We start from the raw sequence: 26,424 nt of genomic DNA, 5'->3' as shown, positions 1-26,424 counted from the left end.
AGTCTAGTCTTTTCACATTCTTCTGCCTGCTTTTATTCTGGCCATCGTGGCCAGATTAGCTGATTAGGTTAGATTGTGCCCATGCAGATTGAGGGTGGGTCTGCCTCTCCCAGTCCACCAACTCAAATGTTAATCTCCTTTGGGCAACACCCTCAGACACACCCAGGAGCAATACTGTGCTTCCTTCAATCCAATCAAGTTGATACCATCACAGTGATATAGCATAAGTTCACAAGGCTGAAATTTAAACCCAGGTGTTCTTAGGACTGAAGATCTGGAGGAGAGATTTTGCTTTGTTGGTTTGTGTGTGTGTTTTTTTTTTTTTTTGAGACAGAGTTTCGCTCCGTCGTCCAGGCTACAGTGCGGTGGCGCAATCTTGGCTCACTGCAAGCTCCGCCTACCGGATTCACACCATTCTCCTGCCTCAGCCTCCCGAGTAGCTGGGACTACAGGTGCCCGCTACCACGCGCAGCTAATTTTTTGTATTTTTAGTAGAGACGAGGTTTCACTGTGTTAGCCAGGATGGTCTCTATCTCCTGACCTCGTGATCCACCCGCCTCGGCCTCCCAAAGTGCTGGGATTACAGGCGTGAGCCACCGTGCCCGGCCTGTGTTCTTTAATAATCAGTGTATTCGTGAAGTTTAATAATTGCTTTTCTGCTGCAAGGGATACCTGTAGTCTCATCAAGTTTGCCATATTAATTCTACTGCATGAATGTCTTGTCTCCCTGTAGGATGTCTGGGTGAACTGTGTCAGTAACATATTCTTCATCCTTTTACTTAGCATATGATATCATTTGCAGACATCCATAGAAAGGACAGTGTGCATGCAACAGTCTGGGTCAGAGTCCATTGAATAGATCCGTGAGCAGTGTAGGAACAGCAGAGTAATCTAGCATCTAATTATTGGTGAGGTAACATGGGAAGAGCTTGGAATTTATAGAAAGTTGGACATTGTGATAAGCAATAAAATAAGTAGAATTCAAAAAGTGCTGAACAGGCAGAACATCAGGGGTTTGGTTTGTCTCTTTGGTTGTCACTGACTACTTGACAAGCTGTTCTATATTCAGTCTTCTGTGAGAGTAATTTTTTTTTTCCTATTCAGTTCTCCAAAAATGCATCTGTTGACATCTCTTTCCAAGCACACACAAAAATGTTTATGTGTATATAAAATGAGAGTAAAATAAAAACAGTTAAGGTCATCTGGTGAAAAATTGAATTAAAATTGATTTTGTTATTAACTTACACATTCGGGACTAAAATAATTTAAAAGGAAAAACACACTGAAGAGCTTCGTATATTGTATATAAGGCTTAGTATGTGGGGCATGAGAAAAGCACATGTATGATATTTTAAAGTGAGGAATCCCGTGATTACCCATGTCAGTGTAAGTAATTGGTATTAAGTCATCTATTTTTGAGATGTTTTAAAATAGCTTTATTGGTACATAATTTGCATACCATGAGGTTCACCAGATGACAGTGTGCTGTTTAACGGTTTTAAATATATTTACAGTGCTTTGCAACCATCAACATAATCTAACTTTAGAACACTTTCATCACCCCAAAAAGAAACCTCGTACCCATTAGCAGTCATTCCCCATCTTCCTTCCTCCCCTCCTCTCATCTCTAGGCAACCACTAATCTATTTTCTTTCTCTATAAGTTTTCCTATTCTGGTTATTTCATGTAAATGGAATCGTGTAATATATGGCCTTTTTGTCTAGTTTCTTTCCTTATTTTTCTAGGCACATCAATGTTGTGGCATGTATTCATGTTTCATTCCTTTTTATGTCCAAATAATATTTCATTGTATAGATCTATGATGTTTTATTCATCCGTGTATCACTTGATTGACATTTGGATTGTTTCTACTTTTTGGCTATTATGAATAATGCTGCTATGAACATTTTTGTACGGCTTTTTGTGGCTATGTGTTTTCATTTCTCTTGAGTATGGAATTGTTGAATCATATGGTAACTCTATGTTGGACATTTTGAAGAATTGCCAAACTGTTTCCCAAAGTGATTGTTCCATTTTACATTCTCATCAGAAATATATGAGGGTTTTAATTGTCTACATTCTCACCAATGTTCATTCTATTTTCTCTTTTTGATTATAATCACTCTGGTGTGTGTTAGTAATACCTCATTGTGGTTTTGACTTGCATCTAATGACTGATGATGTTGACCATCTTTTCCTGTGCTTATTGGCCATTTGCATATCTTCCTTGGAAAAATGTTTATTCAGATTCTTCGCTTATTTTTTAATTGGGTTTTTATATTATTATTATAGAGTTGTAAACTTTAAAAAATAAATTCTTAGCAGATATTCCTTATTAGATACATGATTCGCAAATATTTTTTCCCAGCCTACGAGTTGTTGATGGTATCATTTGAGGCACAGAAGTTTGTAACTTTAATAAAGTCACATTTATCTTAATTTTTTTTGATACTTGTGCTATTGGTGTTGTATCTAAGAGATCATTTTCTGTTGCCTGTTCCAAGGTCATGAAGATTAATGCCTGTTTCTTTTAAGACTTTTTTTTTTTTTTTTTTTTTTTTTTGAGACGGAGTCTCGCTCTGTCGCCCAGGCTGGAGTGCAGTGGCGCAATCTCGGCTCACTGCAAGCTCCGCCTCCCGGGTTCACGCCATTCTCCTGCCTCAGCCTCCCGAGTAGCTGGGACTACAGGCGCCCGCCCCTGCGCCCGGCTAATTTTTTCTATTTTTAGTAGAGACGGGGTTTCACCATGGTCTCGATCTCCTGACCTTGTGATCCGCCCACCTCAGCCTCCCAAAGTGCTGGGATTACAGGCGTGAGCCACCACGCCCGGCCTTTTAAGACTTTTGTATTTTTTACTCTTAAATTAGGTGTATAACATATTTTGAGTTCATTGTTGTGTATGATGTGAGACAGGAGTCCAAATCTGTTCTTTTGCATGTGAATATCCAGTTGACCCAGCATCATTGTTGCAAAGACTATTCCTTTCCCATTGTCTTGGGCCCTTTGTGGAAAATTGGTTAACCATAAATGTTAGGGTTTATTTCTGGACTCTGAATTTTACCAGTCTATATAGCTATCTTTATGCCAGTGTCCCTTTTAGGTTTCAAAGCCACTAATTTTTCTGTAATTAGTTATGGGATGATAGCTGAACTACAGATGCTCCTCAGTTTACAGTTGGGGTTGTCCCAATAAACCTATTGTAAGTTGAAAATATCATTAAGTCAAAAATGCATTTAATATACCTAACCTACTGAACATCACATCTTAGCCTGGCCTACCTTAATTGTAGTCAGAACACTACAGTTAGGCAAAATCATTTAGCACAAAGCCTATTTTATAATAAAGTATTGAATATATAATGTAATTTATTGAAAGCTAAAAGTGAAAAATGAGTCATTGTATGGGTACCATCATAAAGTTGAAAAATCGTTAAGTCAAATAATCGTAAGTCAAAGACTATGTACTCTTAAAACTTTGGTTTGGGGTTCTTTCCCTTTAAAAAGCCATTTTATATATCATCATTCTTTAAGGAAAACCTGTTTTTATTCCCAGTACGATTAAAGCACCCTAAGGTAATACAAACAAGTTATTTCCACTTACTAAAGAAGATATATATATGAGATCTGTCTATCTATGTATCTAGATGGAGGGGTGTGTGTGTGTGTGTATGTATGACAAAACAAGTCTTTTAAAAGTGTGATAATAGTTTATGATTTAGAATAATTTAAAAAGTCATTATAATTTATTTTACTTATGTTAAAGGCTTTAGAAACACGTAACTGTGTCCACAAATTAATGACTTGTAACATACAAACTTTGATTTATTTGGATCCATTAAATTTTACCATGTAAATATGTATTTAGTAAGTAGTAAAAAGTACCATTTACTTGATAAATTATAATGATCTGTTTGCATATGGTTAAATGGAGATTTTTAAAACATGTATCATCCTGGTGTGATTTGCAGAAATCTCCAGAGAATTTCCTTTTTCTACATGTTGTGTGGTATATACTTGTAAAGATTACTGATGCTACATGCTTTTGACATTAGTGTGTTTTGTTTTGAAATAGATTTATTTAGTTGAGGTATGTTAGGATGTGTTTTTCTAATTTCATTAAGAAATATATCTTTGATGTTAAAAACTAAAGGCATGTAGAAGGTGACATTAAGAAAGGAGGACTATTGTGAAATGATCACTTTCATTTTGAAAGTGTTCGCAAATTTTTAGGAGGAGCTGCTCTTTTAGTAACTGAGTTTTAGAGGTTTATATCTTTGACAAATGAGATAAACGACTACATTGGCTCAGTAGCTACTCAAATCCTTTCAGCTGCAATTTTAAACTAGCAGCATAAACTAGGCAGAACAATTTTGAAAAGCCCAACATTTAGCAAATGGTTATAACCTTGCAATAATCATATGTCATAGATACCAAGATCCCTCCTCTGTTGAGAACAGGTGGCAGATCACATAGAGGGAAAAGAGAATAAAGACATATATCAGATAACTGGAGGTTATGACTTTCTGCCTTTAAGAAATAATTTAATCTTCAAAAAATTGGAGCAAAGACTAGCCAAATGAAGGTGTAATGTGGAATAAAGACATTCTTAACCCTTAAGAACACTGATCTCTAGACTGACAGCCAAATAAATCCTTGGAATTATATGCCACCTTCTACAAACAATGGGTTAAAGTGGCACAGAGACTAGAAGAACTAAGTAGAAAAGTAGAGGACCACTATGAGATATTCATGAAGTCATAAGAAAATTTGAGAGAGATGTCTATTAATATTTAATAGTTGTTTAATCTTATTACAATTTTTGATTCCTATAAAAATTATTAAAGTAATTGGAACATACTTTTCAAAATAGTACTGCAGAACATAGCAATGTAGCAGAAGAAAACCTGAAACTGTAGTTTGACAGATATTTCCTTTTTAAAGTTCTCCTCCTTAGGTGTTTAGAGGTAGCTCCTTATCCACCAGGGACTAGGACTAGGAGGCTATAGTTCTGTCTGGCATAAACTTTTATTTTAGGTTTTCAAGGTATCTTCTTAGTAGTTGAATGCAGTAGCTGGATTTATGGACTCCAGTGCTTGACACATGAGCATAAAAAGCTTATTCCAAATTCTGTTTTCTTTCCATCTTGAAAAAAGAAAGAAAAGAGAAAGCACATGTCTTAAAAGTGCCATTGGAGAGAGCTTTCAAACATGTGAACCAATGAATTTTTTTTGTAAGTGTAACCTTCTGGTGTAGCAAGAATTCTAATACAGGAGCATGGCAAATGAAGTTTCTATTTTAGAAATAAATCTGCCAAGTGAATCTTGTCTGGAGTTTGTTTTTTTTAATTGTCCAGCTTTCCCTCTCAGCAGGTAAACTTTAGCTTCATAGGACCTTTACCTTTGAACTCTGAAATACACTTTATGATAACTGGTTCTACTACTTTGACAAGTCATTAAATTGTCGTGATGCCGTTTGCAGTGGAGTTCACTTTTAGAAATGAGATAGTCAGCTGTTTGGCGTTATGGTGGGATAGAATGAGGGGACCTGGCCGCAGGGACAAGTTGCTTTGTAAGCTGGAAAATGTCAGTCAGCAAACAAGGCAAGGACCAGAGTGAATGAAATGAGGAAAATTTGAAATGGTAAATTTTACCTGAAGGACAGAGATGGTAGTGTCAACCAGCTTCTGTAAGCTTCCAGCAGTGATCTGCAAATAATGAATTGGATTTTGAATCCTTTTTCAAAGAGGAGTCAATACGGGAAGCTTTTTATAAAACTGTAAATTTTAAAAAAATTATTATTACGATTATTTTTAAATTTTATTTCTTTTGCCCTTGTTATCAACATTATTTTTATCTTTTTCTAGCTTAATTGAGGTATAATTGACAAATGAAAATTTCATGTGTATATATATATAGAGAGAGAGTGTGTGTGTGTGTGTATTTTTAGTAGAGACTGGGTTTCACTATGTTGGCCAGTCTGATCTCGGACTCCTGACCTCGTCATCCGCCTGCCTTGGCCTCCCAAAGTGCTAGGTTTACAGGCGTGAGTCACCACACCCAACCAAATTATAGATATTTAAGTTACAATGATAATTTGATATATACCAAATGTATTTAGTATTTATTGTGAAATGATTGCCATATTCAAGCTAATTAACATTATCAGTTGCCTCACATAGTTACCATTTTTTTGTGTGATGAGAATACTTACAATCCATTAGTAAATTTTAAGTATTTAATATAGCATTATTGAAAATAGTAACCATCGTGTACATTAGATCCCCAGAATTTATTCATGTTAGAACTGAAAGTCTGTGCCCTTTTGGCCAACATCTCCACATAGCTCCCAGTCCCCTGGCTACAAATCTTTTTAGAATCTGGATAATCTGGTGAGCCTTTTCTTACCACTGCCATCCCTAAACATGAAGTGTAGGGATGCTTCCTAATGTGTTTGTTCATCTTTGGGTCAGATTGGAGCTGGGGTTTTGATGGCTAGAAGGGTTTTGACATTAGCAGTTCCTCTCTGTCTCCTGTCCAGTGTTTGGATCTTTAGGATAATATTTCCGCAAGTTGTCAGATGCTTGATTGTAGCCTTCTACCTGAAACTTCCTTCCACATTACTTACCATTGTAGTTTTCAAGTGAATCGTCTGAACATTTTTAAGAATTAAAATTAAGGCTTCCTAATTAATTTACAATTACACCACAGGCAGCCACCAATCTAATGGTTGCATATTGAGGCATTGTAAATACATACCTTTATTTCTTCTAGGTACTGTGTTGTAAGTTGTAGTTCCATTCCTAGGAATTTATTTCATGCTGTCATCAATGTACCAAAATTGATTAAAAACCATTGATTAATAGGAAGTAAAACACAAATGTAATCTTCACAAGCATTTTTTTAGGTATTAAAAATGAAGCAATAAAACAGCTCTATTAAAGTATTTTTTGGTGAGTTTTCCTATGTATGCTAAGCTATCTGAGGCTAAAAATAGAAATATAACACTTAAATAAAAATCGTTTTCAGTCTGAAAAACAGGTGTTCTTCATTGCTGATTGCTTTTTTGATGTCAATATGTAGGACTCCTAGAGTATTTGAATGGTATCTACAGTGGTTGGGGTGGGAGAGTTGGGTCCATAGCAACTTAATTTTCCTTTATGATTCCCATTGTCTCATATTCATCAAATGCCTGTTAAAAATATACTTTTTTCTTTAATGAGTTCAGCTAACTTTTTCATATAATATTTCCGTACTGATTGTAGCTTTCCCCTGAACTCGGATGTTAAAACTACCATCTCTCTTCCTGGAGTAGTCAAACCATCTTTTGCTCCTTGCTGATAATACCTTTTGCGTATGGAGAGTCCTGTGCATATTCTTAAGTATTTTGGGGAATGACCGCAAGTGTCATTGCCAGTTCAGAGATGTTCATTAGATTTTCTTGTGGAATTTAACCTCAGCTGATTCGTTAACACTAAAGAGTTTCTCTTTCTCTCTTTTGCTTTAAGATAAGGCTGTATAAAGCAAGGGGTCACAACTGCAGTCGTTGTTAGTTGGTGTCACGGTGCAAACTAAATCAGTCATTTCCTAGGAGTATTTGGTTTGAATCTGCTTCCTGAATACAACTTTGTGTCGTGCTTCATGTTAGGTGCCATGAGTACACAGGATCTTGATTTCAGAAATGGTGGTAGGCTTCCAAAAGCATACAGGTAGGATGGTGTAGGTAGAATATAGTTAATAAGACCATTAGTCAGAAAAGTGGTTTGACAGGAAATGAGTGTGTTTATATGTTCACATACAACACTATGGGGTAAATTTACAATCCTTTATTTGTCTTTAAGCCTTTTGGATCCCCCTCAGCCTGTACGGTTGTTTGTTTTCCTTTTAATTTTCTAACTCAATTTCAGCCAATTTTCTTGATGTTTGTAACAGTGAAAATTGGTGCAAGCTAACTGTCTAACAATAGTGAATTAGCTGTGTCAGTGTCCTACGGCCAAAGATCACCAGGAGCACCCCATATGGTTTTAGGAAGATGTTAGAAGAATTGTAGGATTTAGGCTGGTATGAGGTGATTTGGGGGAGGTTTAAGGCATCAGGGCTTTGCTCTAGATTGGATACTGTCATGCAGTATGAGTAATTCTACAGCTGGGCATTTTAATAAATCTTATCTAGAAGGAGAAAAGGCTAAGCCAAAGCCAAAGTCATAACTGGTAAAGAAGCAGCAGTCTGTCATTTTAGCCAAAGTGGAAGGTGTTTGGTCGTTGCCACGACTTGGAAAATGTTCATGTCTGGTTTGCGTTCAGACGTGATTATGGAGTGGTCTTGCTTCTGTCCTGGGCCTTCACGGTCATGCAGTGGCCTCGGCTGATACTGGTTTTCTGTGAAATTGTTTATATTCATAAGGAGAACATCAGGGCCCTGCTGTGGGTGCTAGGCTAGCTTCTGGATGTCAGCTTTTCTCTTTCTCAGTTGGAATAAATAAAATTCTCAACATTTGATAGATTGCTTCTGTTGAGATTCTTTTCTAAAATATATGTATGGTTCAATTATCCTTTTTTGTAGAAATAAAATTATGTATGTAGATATGTTCATGGAAGGCTGTACACCAAATTATTAACAGTGTTTGTGTCTGGGCAGGATTATGAATGTTCTTTCTGACCTTCATTGACTTTTATTTACTTTTTTGTAGTAAGCATACATTATTTTTATAATAACAAAAAGCAAAGGAATGTATAGGGTAATCTCAAATATTTTAGATCTTGTTTTTAACTTATGATTGTACATCATATGAAATTCCCTACATTATTGATGTCTATTCTTGGCTCAGTGTTATTGAATAGTTGCATACTATTGTATCTTATGGATCTATTTGATTTTCTTAACCGTTCTATCTTTGGACCTTTAGGTTATACCCAGTGTTTGGCTGTCATAAATCATGATGTGGTGAAGCTTAGAATCTTTGGGCTTTCAATCTGTTCCTCTGAATGTTTTCCTATCATTGATTCTTAGGATTAGAATTACTGAATCAAAGGTTATGATTATTTTTTAGGCATTTAATATGTGTTGCCAGGTAAAATTGTATTCCAGAAAACTTATACAAGTTTATATCAGCTATGTGTGAGTACCTATTTTACCACATGCTCATTGCCAATCTGATATATAGAGATACTGCATTTTTCTATTTTGTAATATATTTGAATTGTTAGTGATTTTGAACATTTTTATTTATTAGCAACTTCTGTATCTTCCTTTGTGATTTGTCTGATTGTATTCTTTGCTTAGGGCAGCTTTTAATATTACCATAGAAGCCAGGACAAGGAAGGCTGTCCAATTGATATTTACTGTCAGTTTGAGCACAAATTATTGCTGCTTACTGAATAGCCTGCAGCCTTTTCTCCAATTTTGGCCAAATCTGGAATAATTATTCTTGTTCCCAGGGAGGCATTATATAGGAGTCTAAATGAGACTTTAGACTCTGAAGTGTGTAGAGAGGATGAACATATATTACCCCGTAGATGTGAGTCTGCCCCAAAACCGTCAGTTCTGCCACTTCTGTGAAAGCTATCAGTGCTGACCGGTGTGTCCAGTTAATGCCAGTTTTTCAGAGATGGTAAGAAAGTGGATTATAATGCTCAAAATTGGGTTCATTTGACTCCATTTGTTCTGCAGATAGTGTCTTGATTTTTTTTTTTTTTCCAACTTTTGGGCTTACTTTGTTTTGTTTTGTTTTTAGTTTGGGTTTTTTTGTTTTGTTTTGTTTTGTTTTGTTTTTGAGACTGAGTCTCACTCTGTTGCCAGGCTGGAGTGCAGTGGCATGATCTCGGCTCACTGCAACCTCTGCCTCCCAGGTTCAAGTGATTCTTCTGCCTCAGCCTCCCGAGTAGCTGGGGCTACGGGTGCACACACCACCACCATGCCCAGCTAATTTTTGTATTTTTAGTAGAGACGGAGCTTCACCATGTTGGCCAGGGTGGTCTCCATCTCTTGACCTTGTGATCTGCCTGCCTCGGCCTCCTAAAGTCCTGAAGCCACTGTGCCTGTCCTGTTTTACTTTGAATTGTGTGAAGGGCTTGTTCCAATACATAAACCCATGTTTTCAGGTAACTGTCTACATTATTCAAGACTTAGCAATTTTACATTTCTTTTTGATATGCTCACTGTGCAAGGATTTTCACCAGTCATCAATGATTGAGATTATAGGTAGTTAAAGTTAGAGATATTTGTTCATTGCACAGAACATTAATTCAAGTTTAATCACCCAGTGGATGACTTTTGTGTTATCTCTACCCTGATGATGAGGGTGTTTGACCTTGAGCCCAGCCCCGGGAAATGTATCCTCGGATAACTGCAAACTGAAAAACAGACTCAAGGTGTTTGGTATGAACAGCCAGCTCTATTAAATTTGTAGAGTCCATATGGAAGATTATTTTTTTAAGTGGTAAAATTACTTAGAAAGTGTCCTAGTCGTTTCTGAAATCACACTTGTAATTATGTGCTTGCATTTGCAGAAACTGCAGATTAGTAGTTTAAATAGGGGCCTACCTCACATGCTGGCTTGATTGCCAAACCCACATAGGTGTGTAGGTAGATACTGCATAGGTGGGTAGGTAGATCTAGCTGTCATCTCTGGTTTTTTAATGCAAAGAAAGCTGCTCCTAAATGGGACCTCCGGTGTTTAATTTATTTTGTTCTCATGGAACCTTTAGCTTAGATTTCTTGGTTGCTGAATTGATTGTTACCTTGTGTTGATATAGTATTTTTTAAATTTCAAAGCATTGGTCTGTCTATATAGGTTTCACAGAATTAACTGCAAGGGCCTGTCCAAAGCCTGTGTTGCTAATGCAGGAACAGAAAACCAAATACCACACGTTCTCACTTGTAAGTGGGAGCTAAATGATGAGAACACATGGATACATAGAGGGGAACAACACACACTGGGGCCTATTGGAGGATGGAGGATGGGAGGAGGGAGAGGATCAGGAAAAATAACTAATGGATACTAGGCTTAATACCTGGGTGACAAAATAATCTGTACAACAAACCCCTGTGACACTAGTTTACCTCTGTAACAAACCTGCACATAAACCCCTGAAATTAAAAAACAAGTAAAAAAAAAAAAAAAAAAAGTCTGTGTTGCATGGGAATGGTGTTTACTAAAATACTGTTTGTAAGCAAGTGCCATTTGAGTTGGCTCTAGGAACCCTTGTGCACACAAGTTTTCTATGGTACCAGCATTTTGTCCGTACTGAACTTGTTTTAAACATGTTAAATTCAGATAAAGGAGATTGAAGCATTATAACTTGTTCAGAAAATAACCACTGAAGTTAAGGCAATAATATATTTTGGAAGTTCTCTTTTTCTTCCCACATGTTTATGTTGTATCTTGATGGACATAGTAGAGCTGTTGATGGTGTTTAGAAAAGCTGCATGTTTGAAACTTTGGCACTAAGCCTAAGCACGAAGCAAGACAAAGACACTTACCTGCTCCACATGGATTCCTTGTCATTCCTGCCTCCTTCAGGATTCAAGAGCCCATCTGCTGTCAGTAGCCAGCCACCATCCTAGGTCTTCTCCACACTCATATTTTTCTCACTTGCCTTCTTGACTTTTAAAATTTTGCTCGTGATCTTTTCTAATCTTGAATATTTAAATCCTTTTGTAACAGGATGTTCCCATTGTTATGCCTTTGTTTATTTTTATTGAGACAGTTTTTTTTGTTGGGTTTTACTTTTATCTATTTCTCTATTTTATTACCTGGATCTTCCACACCTTCCTGACCTAGCGCAGGTTCTCGTTTGTGAAATATTTGTTTTCTTTAAGCCCCTTGGTTCTCCCTGTAGGAACACACGTGGTATCTAAGCCTTGACCCTGGACTGAAGCCCCTGCTGAATCTTGCCCACTTTCTTGTCTGCCTCAAAGCTAGCAGTGTGGTCAGTATTTAGGGAACCTGAAGGAGCCAAGTGATTTATCAACTTGAAAGATTACAAGATGATTAAAACAGGGCCAACCATACTCTTTTCAACTCCATCAGGGAAGAGTGAGTGACAAGTAATGATGGACGTTAGGTGACCAGAATCGGGGACTTCATTACAGCCCGATAGGAATCTTGCCACACATGTGGGAGATTCTGGGCTCCGTGTCCTTATAGCGCTCTGTAGAGTAGGAAAACACTAGATAGATTTATCAGCACAAAACAGAGGAGAATAAAGTATATTGCTGAGGATGTGAGGGCTCATATTGAAATATAAGTACTGAGAGTGCTGACTGCCAGAATGTGGATTTATGGGAGATAAAGCCCTAAAATACTTTCTCCAACAAAAAAATAGACCTCTTGGAAACAGCTTTTCCTCTCTATGTACTTAGCTCCCATTGAGCTTAAATTGCTCTTAGTATTGTGATAATGACAATTCAACATTACAGGGTATGGAAGATGAACCAAATAAATTAACCAGCTGCTTTTAAGGGTAGTTTTTTTCAATGGCTTACCCCATAAAATGCTTTGTAGAACATTCGTGCTCAGTAGGTCTGTGGGCAGTTTTATGACTGGAAGGAAAAAATGGGTATTATTAAATGTCAGTGAAGTACAGGCAAATAGTTTTGTGGTAGTTAAATTAGTATAGAATGTTTGTAAGAAAAGGAGTTCATCTTTTCTTAAATCACCAAAGCAAAGCTTCCCTTGGCATTCCCATCAGAAAATATGTTTCTTCTTGAAATTCACGGAGATTAGGATAAAAAAGCCAATGGAGAGTGGATCATTTGGCCATTGTCCACTTATGAAACTCTATGTCAAATCAAAGCGAATCCTGTATGAGAGTTTCAGAGGTATAGAAATGACTCCGTAATTATTAGTGAGCATTTAAGGTTTTATACTATGTAGGATAGGAAAAGTGGACTCACGAGTAAAGAATAAAGTAGAGTGGAGAGGAAAGGCAGAAATAAATGTTCGACGGGGCCAGGCTGGTAACATCGAGGAGAGAAGCAGGCCAGGTGCCAGAGTGCCTGGAGAAGTAGGCGCTGTGGCAATATAGAGAGCCTTCTGCAGGCTTGCAGACACATTTCAGAAATTACCGTTCAGGCCAAATGTGCGATCAGTTCGTGTTTCTGAAATAAAGGAGCTGCAATTACTTAAACCTAAGAGAGGAAGGCTAACCTTAAAAGCAGCTTTCAAATTTTTGACAAGTTGTGCACAAATTCTGTCTGCTGGCCTTGAGCGAAGGGAAATAAAGTGACATTACGTGCCTGGATGAGATCCATAGAAATGAGCTCTTTCTAAAAGCAAGGCTGTGTTGATTGTATGAATTAGTCATTGGGTTCTTTAAATTTTTGAGATTGGAGTAGATTCCAATATGTTCAAAATACTTCAGGAATATTACTAACTGTAAAGATAGGCTGAGTAACAAAGGTTTTGGGAAATTGCATAGCTCCCCCTGTAGCAAATGCATTGTGTATATGGTCAGAAAAGGAAAGAATTAAGACTAGTAGACTAGGATAGTCTACTTAATATTTAATATTTATTATGCCTGTGTGTCTAGCAAAGTATAAGATATGATCCTTTTCCCCAGCACACTGGTTGGGGAATTGCAAGGTAAACACGCCAATCTCAGTGCACAAGATTTAATAGAGTTAGTTGTGCAGTGAGAAAACCAGTGTGACCATAAAACATATACAGAACCAACAAATTGGGGGGAAATTATTTGACTTACAAAAGAATTCTCCTAAATAATCACTTCCCTTAGTATGTTTATGATGACCTGCTTTATTTACAGATATTTTCTTATTTTTTTATCCACAAAATATAAAGTGATAGGGACTTAGGCTATTTGAAAAACGTAAGAAAATAATGTGAATCCTGTCAAAACTTGTAATGTTAATTAGTTAAAATTTGTTTCATTTACAGAGCTTAATTTTTTATTCCCTTCCGTTTTTGAGCACACATCAGCTGCATAGAATGGCATGTGCCTGTCTGCATTGTAGAAATAATCACTGGGAGAAGCTTCTTTGCTCTTTTGATTACATGTCAGAGCAGGGTCCACAAGATTTTTGGGAATCAATCCTGAGATGGCCTGGATTCAGAATTCTTCTGTCCTTCCTTTGCCTCCTCCCCTCTGCTGGAAGTTTTTCGTTTCTTGTTTTGGGAAGTAGAGTAGGAGACAGAAGGAGGCCAGAGTTCAGCCACCTCTACTTCTTCCCGTAGCTCGAAGCACACAGAGTGTATAGAAAGGGTCCGTTGGAGTGAGCTTACATTTTGGTGGGAACTGCAATAAGATTTAATTAACAGTTTTCTGAAGAAGTTAATGTTTTATTTGAAAAGTATATACAGTTTATGTAAATTCATTCTAATATATGTTCAGTATGCCTCAAACATTACTTCTTTAAGTTCCAGTGAATTTTTTTTTTTTTTTTGAGACAGAGTTTTGCTCTTGTTTGCCAGGCTGGAGTGCAATGGCACAATCTTGGCTCACTGCAACCTCCTCTTCCCAGGTTCAAGCGATTCTCCTGCCTCAACCCCCTGAGTAGCTGGGATTACAGGTGCCGGCCACCATGCCTGGCTAATTTTTTTTGAATTTTTAGTAGAGACGGGGTTTCACCATGTTGGTCAGGCTGGTCTCAAACTCCCGACCTCAGGTGATCCACCCACTTCGCCCTCCCAAAGTGCTGGGATTACAGGCATGAGCCATTGCACCCAATCTCCAGTGAAGTTTTGATATTGCTTTGTTGTTTCATTTTAACTATTCCCCTAAATTTTCCTGATTCTAAAAATAAGAGAATGGATTTTCATTCCCATTAATGTATTAACATTATAAAAATATTCATATATTTAGTGCAGAATAATTATAACATAGAAATAATATAAAATTTCAGCACTCATTTATACAATTAGGATTACTTCATTATGTATCTTTTAGATTTTATAATATATGTGGATACACATTCACATTTTAAGGACATTGTGTTGAATACTGTAATTGTAATCTACTTTTTTATTTAATATGCCCTCATAGGTTTTTGTGTTAATGAAGATACATGCATAAAATAATTTAATAATGGATACATACTCATCGTGTGTGCTCCACTGTATTATGCTCCGTCATTCCTCAGTTGTTAGTCCATTTCTGGTTGTTATAAATAGCTTTACATGCATCTTTACTAAGTCGTCTGATCATTTCTTAGCGTAAGTTTCTAGGTAGCAACCTCCTGGTGTCATGTTTTTTTTTAGAGCTTTGAGTCCATGATGCCAAACGATCCTCCAGAAAGCTGGTGTCCAAGATCACAGCTCAGTAGTTTGAAGATACCTCTTTCTCTGCACACGCTCCGCTCTACCCCTCACCCCACATACCCATTCCTGACCATGTCATTTTGATTCATCTTTATCAGTTCATTCTTTTTCCTTCATCTATCAGTTCTAGAAACATTGCTGGACTGTTTTGAGTGTAGTTTTTATAAAATGTTTTTACTATCTGGACAAATCCATTCCTCCCCCTAAATTACTTGATAAAAAAAATTCTTATTTTTTTAAGTGAATTTTTAGCATTTTTGGAATTTCTAGAAATAATCCCTTTGGGATTTTCTTTGGACTTGCATTAAAATTATAGGTTAATTTAATGAGACTTAAACTCTTTAGTGAGAACTGGAGTCTTTCTATCCATGAATATAATGTGCCTTTCTGTTTATTGAGTTCTCCTTTCGTATCCCTCAATGAAATGTTTTTGTTTTGTTGTGTAGCGACTTGTCATGTTCATTATTAACTTTTAAATCTAGATTTTCCGTTTTCTACAACTTTCTATCCCATAAAGTTTCGGTTTATAGTCTTTGTTTTCTCATTTTTCAAAGTACTCTGGTTACCATAGGAATTCATCTTTTACCCAAAGATTGAGAAAATTTTTTGTATCATTTTTGTTTTGTTTTGTTCTTTCTCTTGCTCTTTGTTATTAATTTCTTAATTTTGCTGTTACATGAGAATTATGATGATAAGAATTAGATCTTTTAAGTTACTTTGTTTTTTTCAATGTCGTCTTATTCATATGGAGTCACAAGTTGGGGATTACTCCCTGGGTAATTTGTGTTATTTTCAAATGCAGGATTTTTCCATAGGTGCCTGCCTCTTGTCAGAGTGCCTGCTTTCCTTCCCACCTGGGACAGCTACAGTGCTGGCTGCATGCTTGGGGACCCAACCTTTTGTGTTTCAGAGTGAGACTGGCCACTCCCCTTTGTTCCTGCCCCATTACACTGAGTATCCGGGGTGTTGTAGCATTCTAGGACCTGCCTGACCAACTACTTCCCAGGCAGGCTTTTACTGGGGGAATGAGTTAAATCATGGCCTTCACTGGGGTCTTACTATTAGCATATTTTACAGAATTTTTAGCTTAAAATTTGGAGCGTATTTAACTTTTTCAACACAGGTGCAGAGTTTCTCCTCTTAGTACTGCATTGGTCATTTCTAGGTGGGAATTGGTGAGGGAAAGGAATTTGATGCTGTGTCCCACCATGCTGTTCTCCTGGCCATCCAGCCAACCCTTCATTGCAGCAGGTGGTTATTGAGCACTCACTGTGCTTTGCCCATTTCGTACGATCACCTCCATCAGATCCAGGCCACAGATAGAAGATAGACATTTTGATCTTATCAGTTCATCATGTTTAATTGTTGTGGCCGGGCATGGTTGCTCACACCTGTAATCCCAGCACTTTGGGAGGCCAAGACCGGTGGATCACCTGAGGTCAGGAGTTCAAGACCAGCCTGGCCAACATGGTGAAACCCCGTCTCTACTAAAAGTACAGAAGTTAGCCAGCCATGGTGGTGCACACCTGTAATCCCAGCTACTCAGGATGCTGAAGTAGGAGAATCACCAGAACCCGGGAGGTGGAGGTTGCAGTGAGCCGAAATGGTGCCACTGCACTCCAGCCTGGGTAACAGAGCGAGACTCTATCTCAAAAATAAATAAATAAAAAGAATTGTTTTTAGCTGCCTGTCTTTAGTGGGGCATAATCTTCTCTGTAGCAGGAACTGTATGCTCAGCCTTTCTCCCCCTTTCCTAGATTTTGAACCTGCCCTTTCAAAATACTGAACACATTCATCATCCCTCTGCATTTGGGCTGACACAGGAGCTACCCTAGCTCTGTTCTCTGCAAATGGCAGAAAGAGGCTGAATCACAGTCAGGGGACACTCCCGAAGGCCTCTAACTGGGGGGTAGGGAGGCATGGTAGTAGTGACTTCTGAATTGGAACCTGGGATGGGAGAGGACAGGGTGGGTTAGAAGGTCTCTGAGAATATATAGGATATATCTTAATGGGAAGGTGGGGCTAAGTATGGTCAGAAGAATCCCTGCCTCCAGTCTCCCTGTGGAAGTTGTGAAGTCACACAACTTCAAATTGTTATAGCATTTTAAAGTAACTGTACTTTGCTTACTTGTGATGATGGACATCATATTTAATTTTAGGGATTTTATTTTGTGCTTCCTCTGCCTGTGTTAGTCTAACTATTGAGAAAGATATACAGGAAATACAAATAAAATGTGAATTACTCTCTTTCCCCGTTACCTGTTTCCCCTGTCTCTTTTGGGGTGGGTAGAGGACATAAAATATACTAAGGTAGACTGAAATTGCTTGTAGTGGTAGGAATTTTAATAATTCTGTTATGGAATCTGTTGTCAGCATTTGCTTTTAAAGGGTAAACATGTGTTTCAGGATTGCGTGCCTTAAGTTATATACTGTATAAATGTCTTTTCTCAAAGGATTTAAATGGAATATATCAAGAAAAATATTTATAGTGTTCTTAATAATGTATGACTTCCTAGAATTACATCTTCATTAATCTTAGAGGTTTTTGACCAGTTATATTTTATATTAAAATTTATCCAGCAGGTTTTTTGAATGATGGAATCTTCCCTTTAAAATAAAGACCCTAAATACTATGAAATTTCTAAAGAAGCTTAATTCCAATTTTTCTTATTTTGTGATGTGAATTGCTGTTCAAAAGTCGTTGTTCAGTTATTTGAGTTAAATGAAAAACATAGACTGCTTCTATTACAGTTTAATCTGTGACTAATATCTTATTTTCAGTGAAAAACTTAAGAGGTTTTGATTTCCCGATTTACAAAATAAATTAGTTCCCGGACAATCATTTGAAGAACTTTTGTGATACAAATCTTTTGATTAACTAATGTGCGTTATTTTCCATGAATCTTGGTGTGTTGGTGCCACCCTGTGGCTTGGCCTTGTAGTAACTTCAGCACTCGTCCATTTTAAACAACGTCCTGGGGAGAATGTGATGTGCTAGGAATTCTTTCCAGGGTACAAATAATATATGTTGTCGAGAGTGGACTTGTTTATTATTTGGTCACAAGGATAGGTAAAACTTAAGTAAAGAACCTGATACATGATTTTCAGTTTCTAAGATTCTTTGTTTATGCTCTTTGTCCCTAGCTGCTACTGTTTGAACGGTCATGGATGAACAGATGGAAGTCCGTTGTTCTGCATGAAGGGGAAGGGAATATAAGGAGTGTGAAGTGGAGAGGCCATCTGATTGCTTGGGCCAATAATATGGTAAAAAATACGCCTCTGTCTTCCTAATGCTTGTTCAGTGGCAGAAGAATGGCCAAGTTGATAGGGCTGTAATGAGGGGAAAAGATGCCACTCGCTGTGGTGGTGATTTCTGAAAGGTGAAAGGACGATTGGTATCGTACCTAGGAGGTTAAAGAAATTAGATTGCTTTTGGCTTTCATAATATAGTAATTCCCAACATATTCTGGACTCTATTTTAGAGTAAGAAACCTGAGGCATGGAGAGTAGCCAAGAAAATGAAAAGCTATCTTAATAATTGAAGGACTGCATTGGGAATGGGTCTTGAAAATATCATTTGCCTGTTGGCCAAAGGCAAGTAAGAGTTGATATGAAACAAGTGCAGAATATTGCTGATTTCTCTTTTACTCCCAGTATAATCATAGGCAGAAGTATAGACCTGCCTGTAAGAAAGTGAATTGTGACTTTCAGTGCTGCATTTTAACTTAAAGTTTACTTGCTGTGAATTGGGGCTAGTAGGAAGTTTTAAAAAATGGTCTTTTTGACATCTGGCATATGTTTTGGAACATCAAGGTATAATTTAGTATATCAGTTCTATTCAGTTTTAGATGGTAGAAATCTGGCTAGACTCTACCTTTTTATTCTGGACTTTCCTTACTTCTCCTGGGTCACAGTGAAGGTAAAACAAACCTGTGGTCTCTTGGTTCATTTTTAGTTAGCTGCTTGCCTGATGTTTTCATGTGAGAACTTGAAAATGTCAGATGTAGTTTTCTTTATATAGGTGGCTTTTCAGACTCAAAGTCGTTCTAAAAAACGAACTTCATTTTTGTGGTGGAACGATAAAATTAGAAATGTTACTTGCCTGTCGTTTTGGAAATGCAGCTATTGATGTCTGTACATTTCATGTTTCTGTTGGATTTGAGTCACCCATGCCATCTAAGAAAATCTCCTTTGTCCAGAAAGAAGGGTGGAGGTTTCCTTGTGGTTTAAGTTCCCATAGGGTTTGTGTGGAGCAGGAGCATTTTCCTTGCATGCTCAGTAAACACTGCTAATATTTCTCCGTGCTGGTTATTGCTAGTATGTAGCAGGGGCTGTTAATAAGTTTTCTGTTACTTTCCTCCTGAGTAGAGGATGCTTACTACTGTTTTATTTTCCAGGGTGTGAAGATTTTTGACATCATCTCAAAGCAAAGAATCACCAATGTGCCCCGGGATGATATAAGTCTTCGCCCGGACATGTATCCCTGCAGCCTCTGCTGGAAGGACAATGTGACACTGATTATTGGCTGGGGGACTTCTGTCAAGGTGGTTTTGCTTGTCTTTATAATAAGTCCATGTTATTATAGATCCACTGAGGGTGGTCCAAAGGACTGTGAGTCTTGAATGGCTTCTAGGACCCAAATCTTTTCACCTGGATGTTATTGTGATGTGATTACCATTTAATGCTCAAATTATTTCCTGTGCATAAGTTTTAAGATATATTCTTTCTTTTCCATGGCATGTAAAACTATTTGTGAACTTTTTCATGTTCAGAATGGTGCTGTCTTTTTCAATCTTCTTTTAATTTCTCACATCCCGGCTGGCCTTAGCTATTTACAGAACATGGGGTTCGTTTTGTTGTTTAGTCAGGTTTTCTTCTCTTTATTATTCTTTCCATTTTCCCTTAGCTTTGACCCTTCACTTCTTCATTAGAGTTATTGATAGTGGAGAGAGAAGGTTAAAATTAAATCATCCTGCTGCTTGGTGATAATTTGATGGAGTAGAGGCCCAGACTTATCATCAATAATAAGATTTGGGAATATTTTCTGAAGTTTAATTATCTGACCCTTATGTGCCTGGGTAAATGAAATTTAGCTGCTCTGCAAAAGGGGGCCCAGAGCTCATTCACATTTATTTTATGCCTACTAGTGCTTCTGTTATATTAGATACTTCAGTGCCAAAAGTTGTTTCTCTTTAAAAAATAGCTAAATTCAAACAAAATAAACTAAAAATTAGTGGAAGTGTAAAAATGGCATGAGAGAGTATCCCAGCAATAGCCTCATGGAAGAGCTTAGGCTTTGAGGCCAGACAGACCTGGGATCAAGTGCAGCTTCTCCATTTTCCTTTGTGATCCTCTGTGAGCCTTACTGTCCTCATCCACAAAATGGTAGTGCTAATTGTTCTCACATCACAAGTTTTGGGGAGAAAGAAGTGAGCTAATGCACGTAAAGAGTTTTGCATAGAATCTGATGTATTGTAATTGCTTAATAAATGTTAGCTGTCACTATTATATAAAGTTCTAGAAATGTCATGAAGGGGACATGGCTGTTTAAAATTTACTCTTCTCTGGAAAGGGAAAGTGGAAAAATTATTAATGGAATGACTGTTATTAGCAAGACAAACATTGTTACACTTCAGGCCTTCCCAGCCCTTATTTTATTATCATTCAGGTTCTGTTTTCTTCATGTGTTAAGTGAACACAACCTGATTTATATTTAGGGTAACAGGAAAGAAGCTGTGCCTATAGCATAGGATGGAAAAAGTGATTCCCTGTGGGCTCTCTGTCCCATGTGTGTGGTTACTCATCCAATAAATTTATATTCTTACTATTTTAAAAATCCCTTAAACGGACCAGGTAGCTTGTTAAAGTTCTGATTTTCTTTTCTTATGGTGAAAGACAAGGAAAATTAGCCTATAAGAATATGTAACAAGTTCACTCATTACTACCAGAAATTGTTTCTCTGGTATGCTGAATGATGGCCCCAAGGATAGCAGGCCCTAATTCCTAGAACCTGTAAATGTTTCTTTATATGACAAAAAGGCAAATATTTCTTTATATGACAAAAAGGTAAATATTACTTTATTTAGCAAAAGATATGATTAAGTTAAGGATCTTGAGATGGGGGATTAACCTACATTGTCTGGGTGGGCCCTAAATGCAATCACGTTTATCTTTATGAGAGGGAGGCAGAGGGAGATGCTAACATGGAAGAGAGGAGGAGAAGGCAGTACCACTGTGGAGGCAGAAATTGGAGTGAGGTGGCCAGTGAATGGTGGCAGCCACCAGAAAGCTGGAGGAGACAGCAGATTGTCCCCTAGAGCCTCCAGAGGAAGTACAGCCCTGCCAACACCTTGATTTTAGCCCAGTGAACCTGATTTCAGACTTCTAGCCTGCAGAACTGTAAGAGAATACATCTCTGTTGTTTTAAACCACCAAGTGTGGCAGTCTGTTATAGCAGCCATGGGAAACAAATACCCTTTCTCTATGCCTAAGTTAAGATCCAGCTTCTATACAATTTTTATGTCAAATATTTCATTTTATTGGAGGTTCCTTTTCTTCAAACTCAGTTCTATATGTTGAGCACTTCTCAGTGTAGACTCTTAGTGAGTTCTGTTGAAGGAAGAGGAGATAAGGACATGGTCTTTCTTCAGAGAGACAGCAATCTTGTTGAGGAGAAGCAACCAGAAACAGTATAATAAAGTGTGCAATTGGAGCTTACCATTTACTTCATTCATTCATTTGCCCAACAAACATTTACCAGGTGCCTGCAGTGTGCCAGGCAGTGTTCTAGTGTTGCAGAACACAAATAGACAAATGAGTAAGTTCCTTCCCTTGGGAAATTTATGTTCTAGTGAGGAGGGTGGACAAAAGCAAGTAAGTATAGCATGTTGAAGGTGACAAATAAAAAGGAGGACATTTTAACAGGATAATAGGAAAAGGGATTGGGGTAGGTACCATTTACTATAGGGTGGTCCAGGGATGGCCTGTCCAATAACTAATATGTCGTTTGGTCAGAGATCTGGAGAGAAAAGTTATGCAGCTTTGTGGGGGCCTGGGGTAGGAGGTGTTAGCAGAAGGAGCAGGAGTGCAAAAATTCTTGAAGCAGGAGTGTGATTGGTATGCTTTTGAGGAATAGCAAGGAAGCTGTTTGTGTCAGAGTGAGTGGAGCAGGTGTGGAGGAGAGGGATGTAAGTGAGGGTGGAGGAGGATAGGGTGGAGGAGCAAATGATGTTGGAGCCCAGGGGCCGTTGAGAAGTCTTTGGCTTTTAATTTGAGTGAGGTAGGAAGCCAGCACAAGGCTTTGAGCTGTTGTGGAGTCAGTTAAGTGATCTAACTTGTGTTTTAGAAGGATCTCTGGTTGCTGTGTGGAGCTAAATAGCAAAGGGGCAGCCAAGAGGGGAGACCAGTTAGGCTACTGCAGTCATCTCCATAAAAAATAATGTTGTCTCGGATCAGTGTAGTGCAGCTGGTGAGAAATGACCAGATCCTGGATATATTTTGATGGTGGACTCTGCAGTATTTGTTGACACTTGCATGTGGGGTGTGAGATCACAGTCACCTAACATAATGGAAGGTGAAGCTACCTTTTGCTGAAATGGGAAAGACTATTGATAGAGCATGTTTAGAGTGAAAAAGGCAAGAGTTGGTTTTAGGTGTGTCTAGTTGAGAGATGCCTGTTATCCACCCATATGGAGAAATGGAGGAGACAGTTGGAGGAAGCAGATTAGAGTTCATGGGCAAGAACCTACCTGTCAATGGTAAAGGGCTCTTATAATAATTGATTTGTGCTTATGCAGGACATGAGCTTAGGGCAGCACTTACCTATTCACCCACCTTTACCTGCCACTTTCTACCTATGAGACAGGTGCTGGGTGAGCCCAGACTGCAGAGCTGAGGAGTACAGTAGAGCCATGCCCAGCTACCAGTAGTGCAATGCGTCCTTGTTCTCAAGCTGTGGCATGGCCAACAAGATACCAGTCAGGCCTTGGTGTGAATTCCAACTCTGACCAGGCAGTCTGGCATCACTCACAGAGCTTCAGTGTCCTCATCTCGAGATTAGACATAATAATGTTGTCTTTCAGGGGTGTCTGAGTGTCGGAAGACTGTCAGCCCTCCAGTTCTGTCAGTGTTCCCCAAATCTCTGCACTTCATCTTCCTGTCAAGTCTTTTTGGTGCTGGTTTTGCCCCAACTAAATCTGTGCTCAACAGTGTAGTTAGAATAATCTAAGTGCAGGTCAGATGAGGTCAGTCCCCTCCTTGCCCATAGGATGATTGATCATAAGCATGACTTCCAAGGTTCTGCGTGATCTGCCTCTCCATTCCTCTCCAGCCTCAGCTCTGTATCCTTCTTCCCCCATGCCCTCCATTTCTGTCTGATTGAACTTCCAGTTGAAGGCCCTACGCTGTCACATCGCCCTGTTCTCCTGTGCTGTCTCTCCTGCTTCAACTTACATGTCACTTCTTCCAGGAAGTCTTCCTGCCCTAGCAGGAGATGCCCCTGCTCTGTACTTCCCTGTCACACTTCAGTAAAGTGCCTTATTTTTGTGTCTCCCCCGCTGCACCATAATCTTAAGAAAATAATGATATCTATTTCACAAAGGGCTTAACTCAGGAGCGGTGCCAGTAAGTGCCCAAAAAGTGTTCACTAATATTGCTGTTACATTTGCTTTTTTATTATACTTCAAACCACTTGAAAGACTGTTCCTCATGTACTTATATCAGCACATTAAAACAGTTGTCCATCTGGCATTGTGGAATGTGCCATTAGATGATTTAATAGTTCCCTAGTAAGTGTGGAAAGAAGAGTGGATCACTTATAAGCTCAAAAGTCTACCAGAAGGGAAGAAAATTGGAGAGCGGACAGGAAATTATATGAAACGGACAAGAGACAAATGGCAGAAAGCAATCAAGGAAGAAGACAGCGGTTGCTTCTATGTGGTGGCTTCTACCTCTGTAGCCATGGGTTCAAGCCCTGCATTAGGGAAAGTAAGCACTCTGCATTCACTGAGTTGCTGCAGTGTTGCTGGGCAGCAATTCATTATACTACGTATATTAAAAAACAAAACCTTACAAAAGTGTACATACCCATTGGTATCAATTCAACTTCTAGGAATTTATCCTAAGGAAACAAAAGTCCTGAAGTTTTATATATAAGTATGTTGATTGCACTATTGCTTACAATAGATATAAAAACAAAAAAACTATGCCCCCAAAGGGGGTTGATTAAGTGTAGTACATTCATGTAGTAAAATGTAGTCATCCCTCAGTATCTGTGGGGAATTGGTTCCAGAACCCCTGTGGATCCTGGGCTCCTCTGATGCTTATATAAATGATGTAATATTTGCATATATAAAATGATGTAGTGTTTGCATGTAAGCTATGCACATCCTCCTGTATACTTTAAATCATCTGTAGATTACTTATAACACCTGATACAGTGCCTACATATCACTGCATTTGCATGGACTTAATGAAGTAGTTGGTGTGCAGCAACTGGTCAAGTTTTGCTTTTTGGAATTTTGTGGCATTTTTTTTTTTCCCTGAATATTTCTGATCCTTGTTTGGTTAAGTCCGTGAAGGGAGAATTCATGGATACAAAACCCAAGGATGTGGAGGACCCGCTGTATTATAAAGACTTTACAGAATTATGTTGTAGAAGAATCTTTAAATGACATACCGAATTACTTGTATTAAATTGTTAGGTTAATAAAAGTAGCTTTCGTAAAAAAGAAGATTATTAATGGTGTTCTCTTTGTGCTGGGACAATGACTAATGTTTGTTTTCCCCTTTGAGTTTTTCCGTATTTTAGAATTTTCCATATTATAGTTACAGTTATGGTAGCAGTTATAAAAGAACACTATGTAAAAGAAAAAGGAAAAAACCCTGATCACAGACAGAAGTTGTACTTGGATTAGTATTTGACTTCAGGTTCAGTCTCACCAGGAAAGCTGAACTTATGTGAATAAGGCTTTACTGAGGAATAATGTTGGTGAATATAAATAGTGATCGCTATATGTCATTTACATTAATTTCTGTCATTTAAGTCATAGGGTAGCACTCCATCTGCAGTGCTACATGGTTAATTTAACAAAGATACCATATATTGAATAAAATGTTATGAAGAATTTTCCATCAAATGAATAAAATAACCTGCAAACTTATTTTCCAGATATGCTCAGTGAAGGAACGGCATGCCAGTGAAATGAGGGATTTGCCAAGTCGATATGTTGAAATAGGTATGGCTCCAACACTTGCCTTCTGTGGATGTAAAACTTAATTCAAAATTTTCATCTTCATTAATCTCACCCAGACTGCCATAGTCTTTTGCCTGGACCCCTGCAGCAGCCTCCTAACTGGTTTATCTTCTTCCACTGTGAATTACTCTCATCTACTCTCCCCTCTGCTGTCAAAATACAGATCAGATCTTGTCATCATCCTTCAATTCCTCCACATCATTCACAGGGTGCAGGTGGAACTCCTCAGTGGATCACAGAGATCTGTGTTGGCCCCTACCCGCCTCTCCAGCTGTAGCTTACACCAAGCTTCTCCTTGGTCTCTGTGCTACAGCCACACTGACCTTTCACCTGTCCATGCCTCTCCTTCCCCTTGTCTAGCACATTCTTCGGCTCGAGTGTTGCTTTCCTGGGAAAGCCACTGGACCTCCCTGACTGAGTCAAGTCTTCCCATTTTAGGCAGTACAATACTGCAGGCCTCCTCCCCTTCCTAGCACTTGTCATGGGTGCCAATGATCCTGTGATTATTCGATGCATTTCTGTCTTTTCTACCAGATTGTCACCCCCTTGTGAGCACACACAGGGTCTGTTTTTGCTCACCGTTTGTATCTTAAGGACCTGGCACAATACTTGCATGTAGAAGGTGCTTAATAATATTGAGTTGAATGAATCAGTGACTCTGGTAAACAGCTGTTCAGAAGTATGCCCTGGATGATATACCATGACTTTTATAATTTAGTTTGAAAAAATTATTCTGAGGAAAAAAATTGCCATATTGTAAGTCAGCTGAAAAGCTCATTTGCCCATTTGCTTGGTGGATGGGTAATATAAATTTGGTGGGTTATTCTGCCAAGGTGAAGTTGAAATAAATTATTTGCACATGACTATATTTCTGTAAACAGAAAGACATACATTACCCA

The 26,424-nt window shown here is 38.2% G+C and overlaps 1 protein-coding gene across 2 annotated transcripts in view; it reads left to right on the top strand.

Annotated features, from left to right (window-relative positions):
- The window catches only part of LOC105497763 (VPS41 subunit of HOPS complex), a 207,955-nt gene that overhangs the window by 118,134 nt on the left and 63,397 nt on the right, over positions 1-26,424 (top strand). For both annotated transcript variants that reach the window (XM_011769100.3, XM_071095062.1), the window contains exons 8-10: positions 18,417-18,536; positions 19,670-19,816; positions 25,441-25,507. In XM_011769100.3, coding sequence (XP_011767402.1) covers positions 18,417-18,536; positions 19,670-19,816; positions 25,441-25,507 — 334 coding nt within the window. The remainder of the gene's footprint in view (positions 1-18,416; positions 18,537-19,669; positions 19,817-25,440; positions 25,508-26,424) is intronic.

Source organism: Macaca nemestrina, chromosome 4 (assembly GCF_043159975.1).
Source record: "Macaca nemestrina isolate mMacNem1 chromosome 4, mMacNem.hap1, whole genome shotgun sequence".
Taxonomy (NCBI): domain Eukaryota; kingdom Metazoa; phylum Chordata; class Mammalia; order Primates; family Cercopithecidae; genus Macaca; species Macaca nemestrina.
This window is presented reverse-complemented; position numbering and strand designations above follow the sequence as displayed.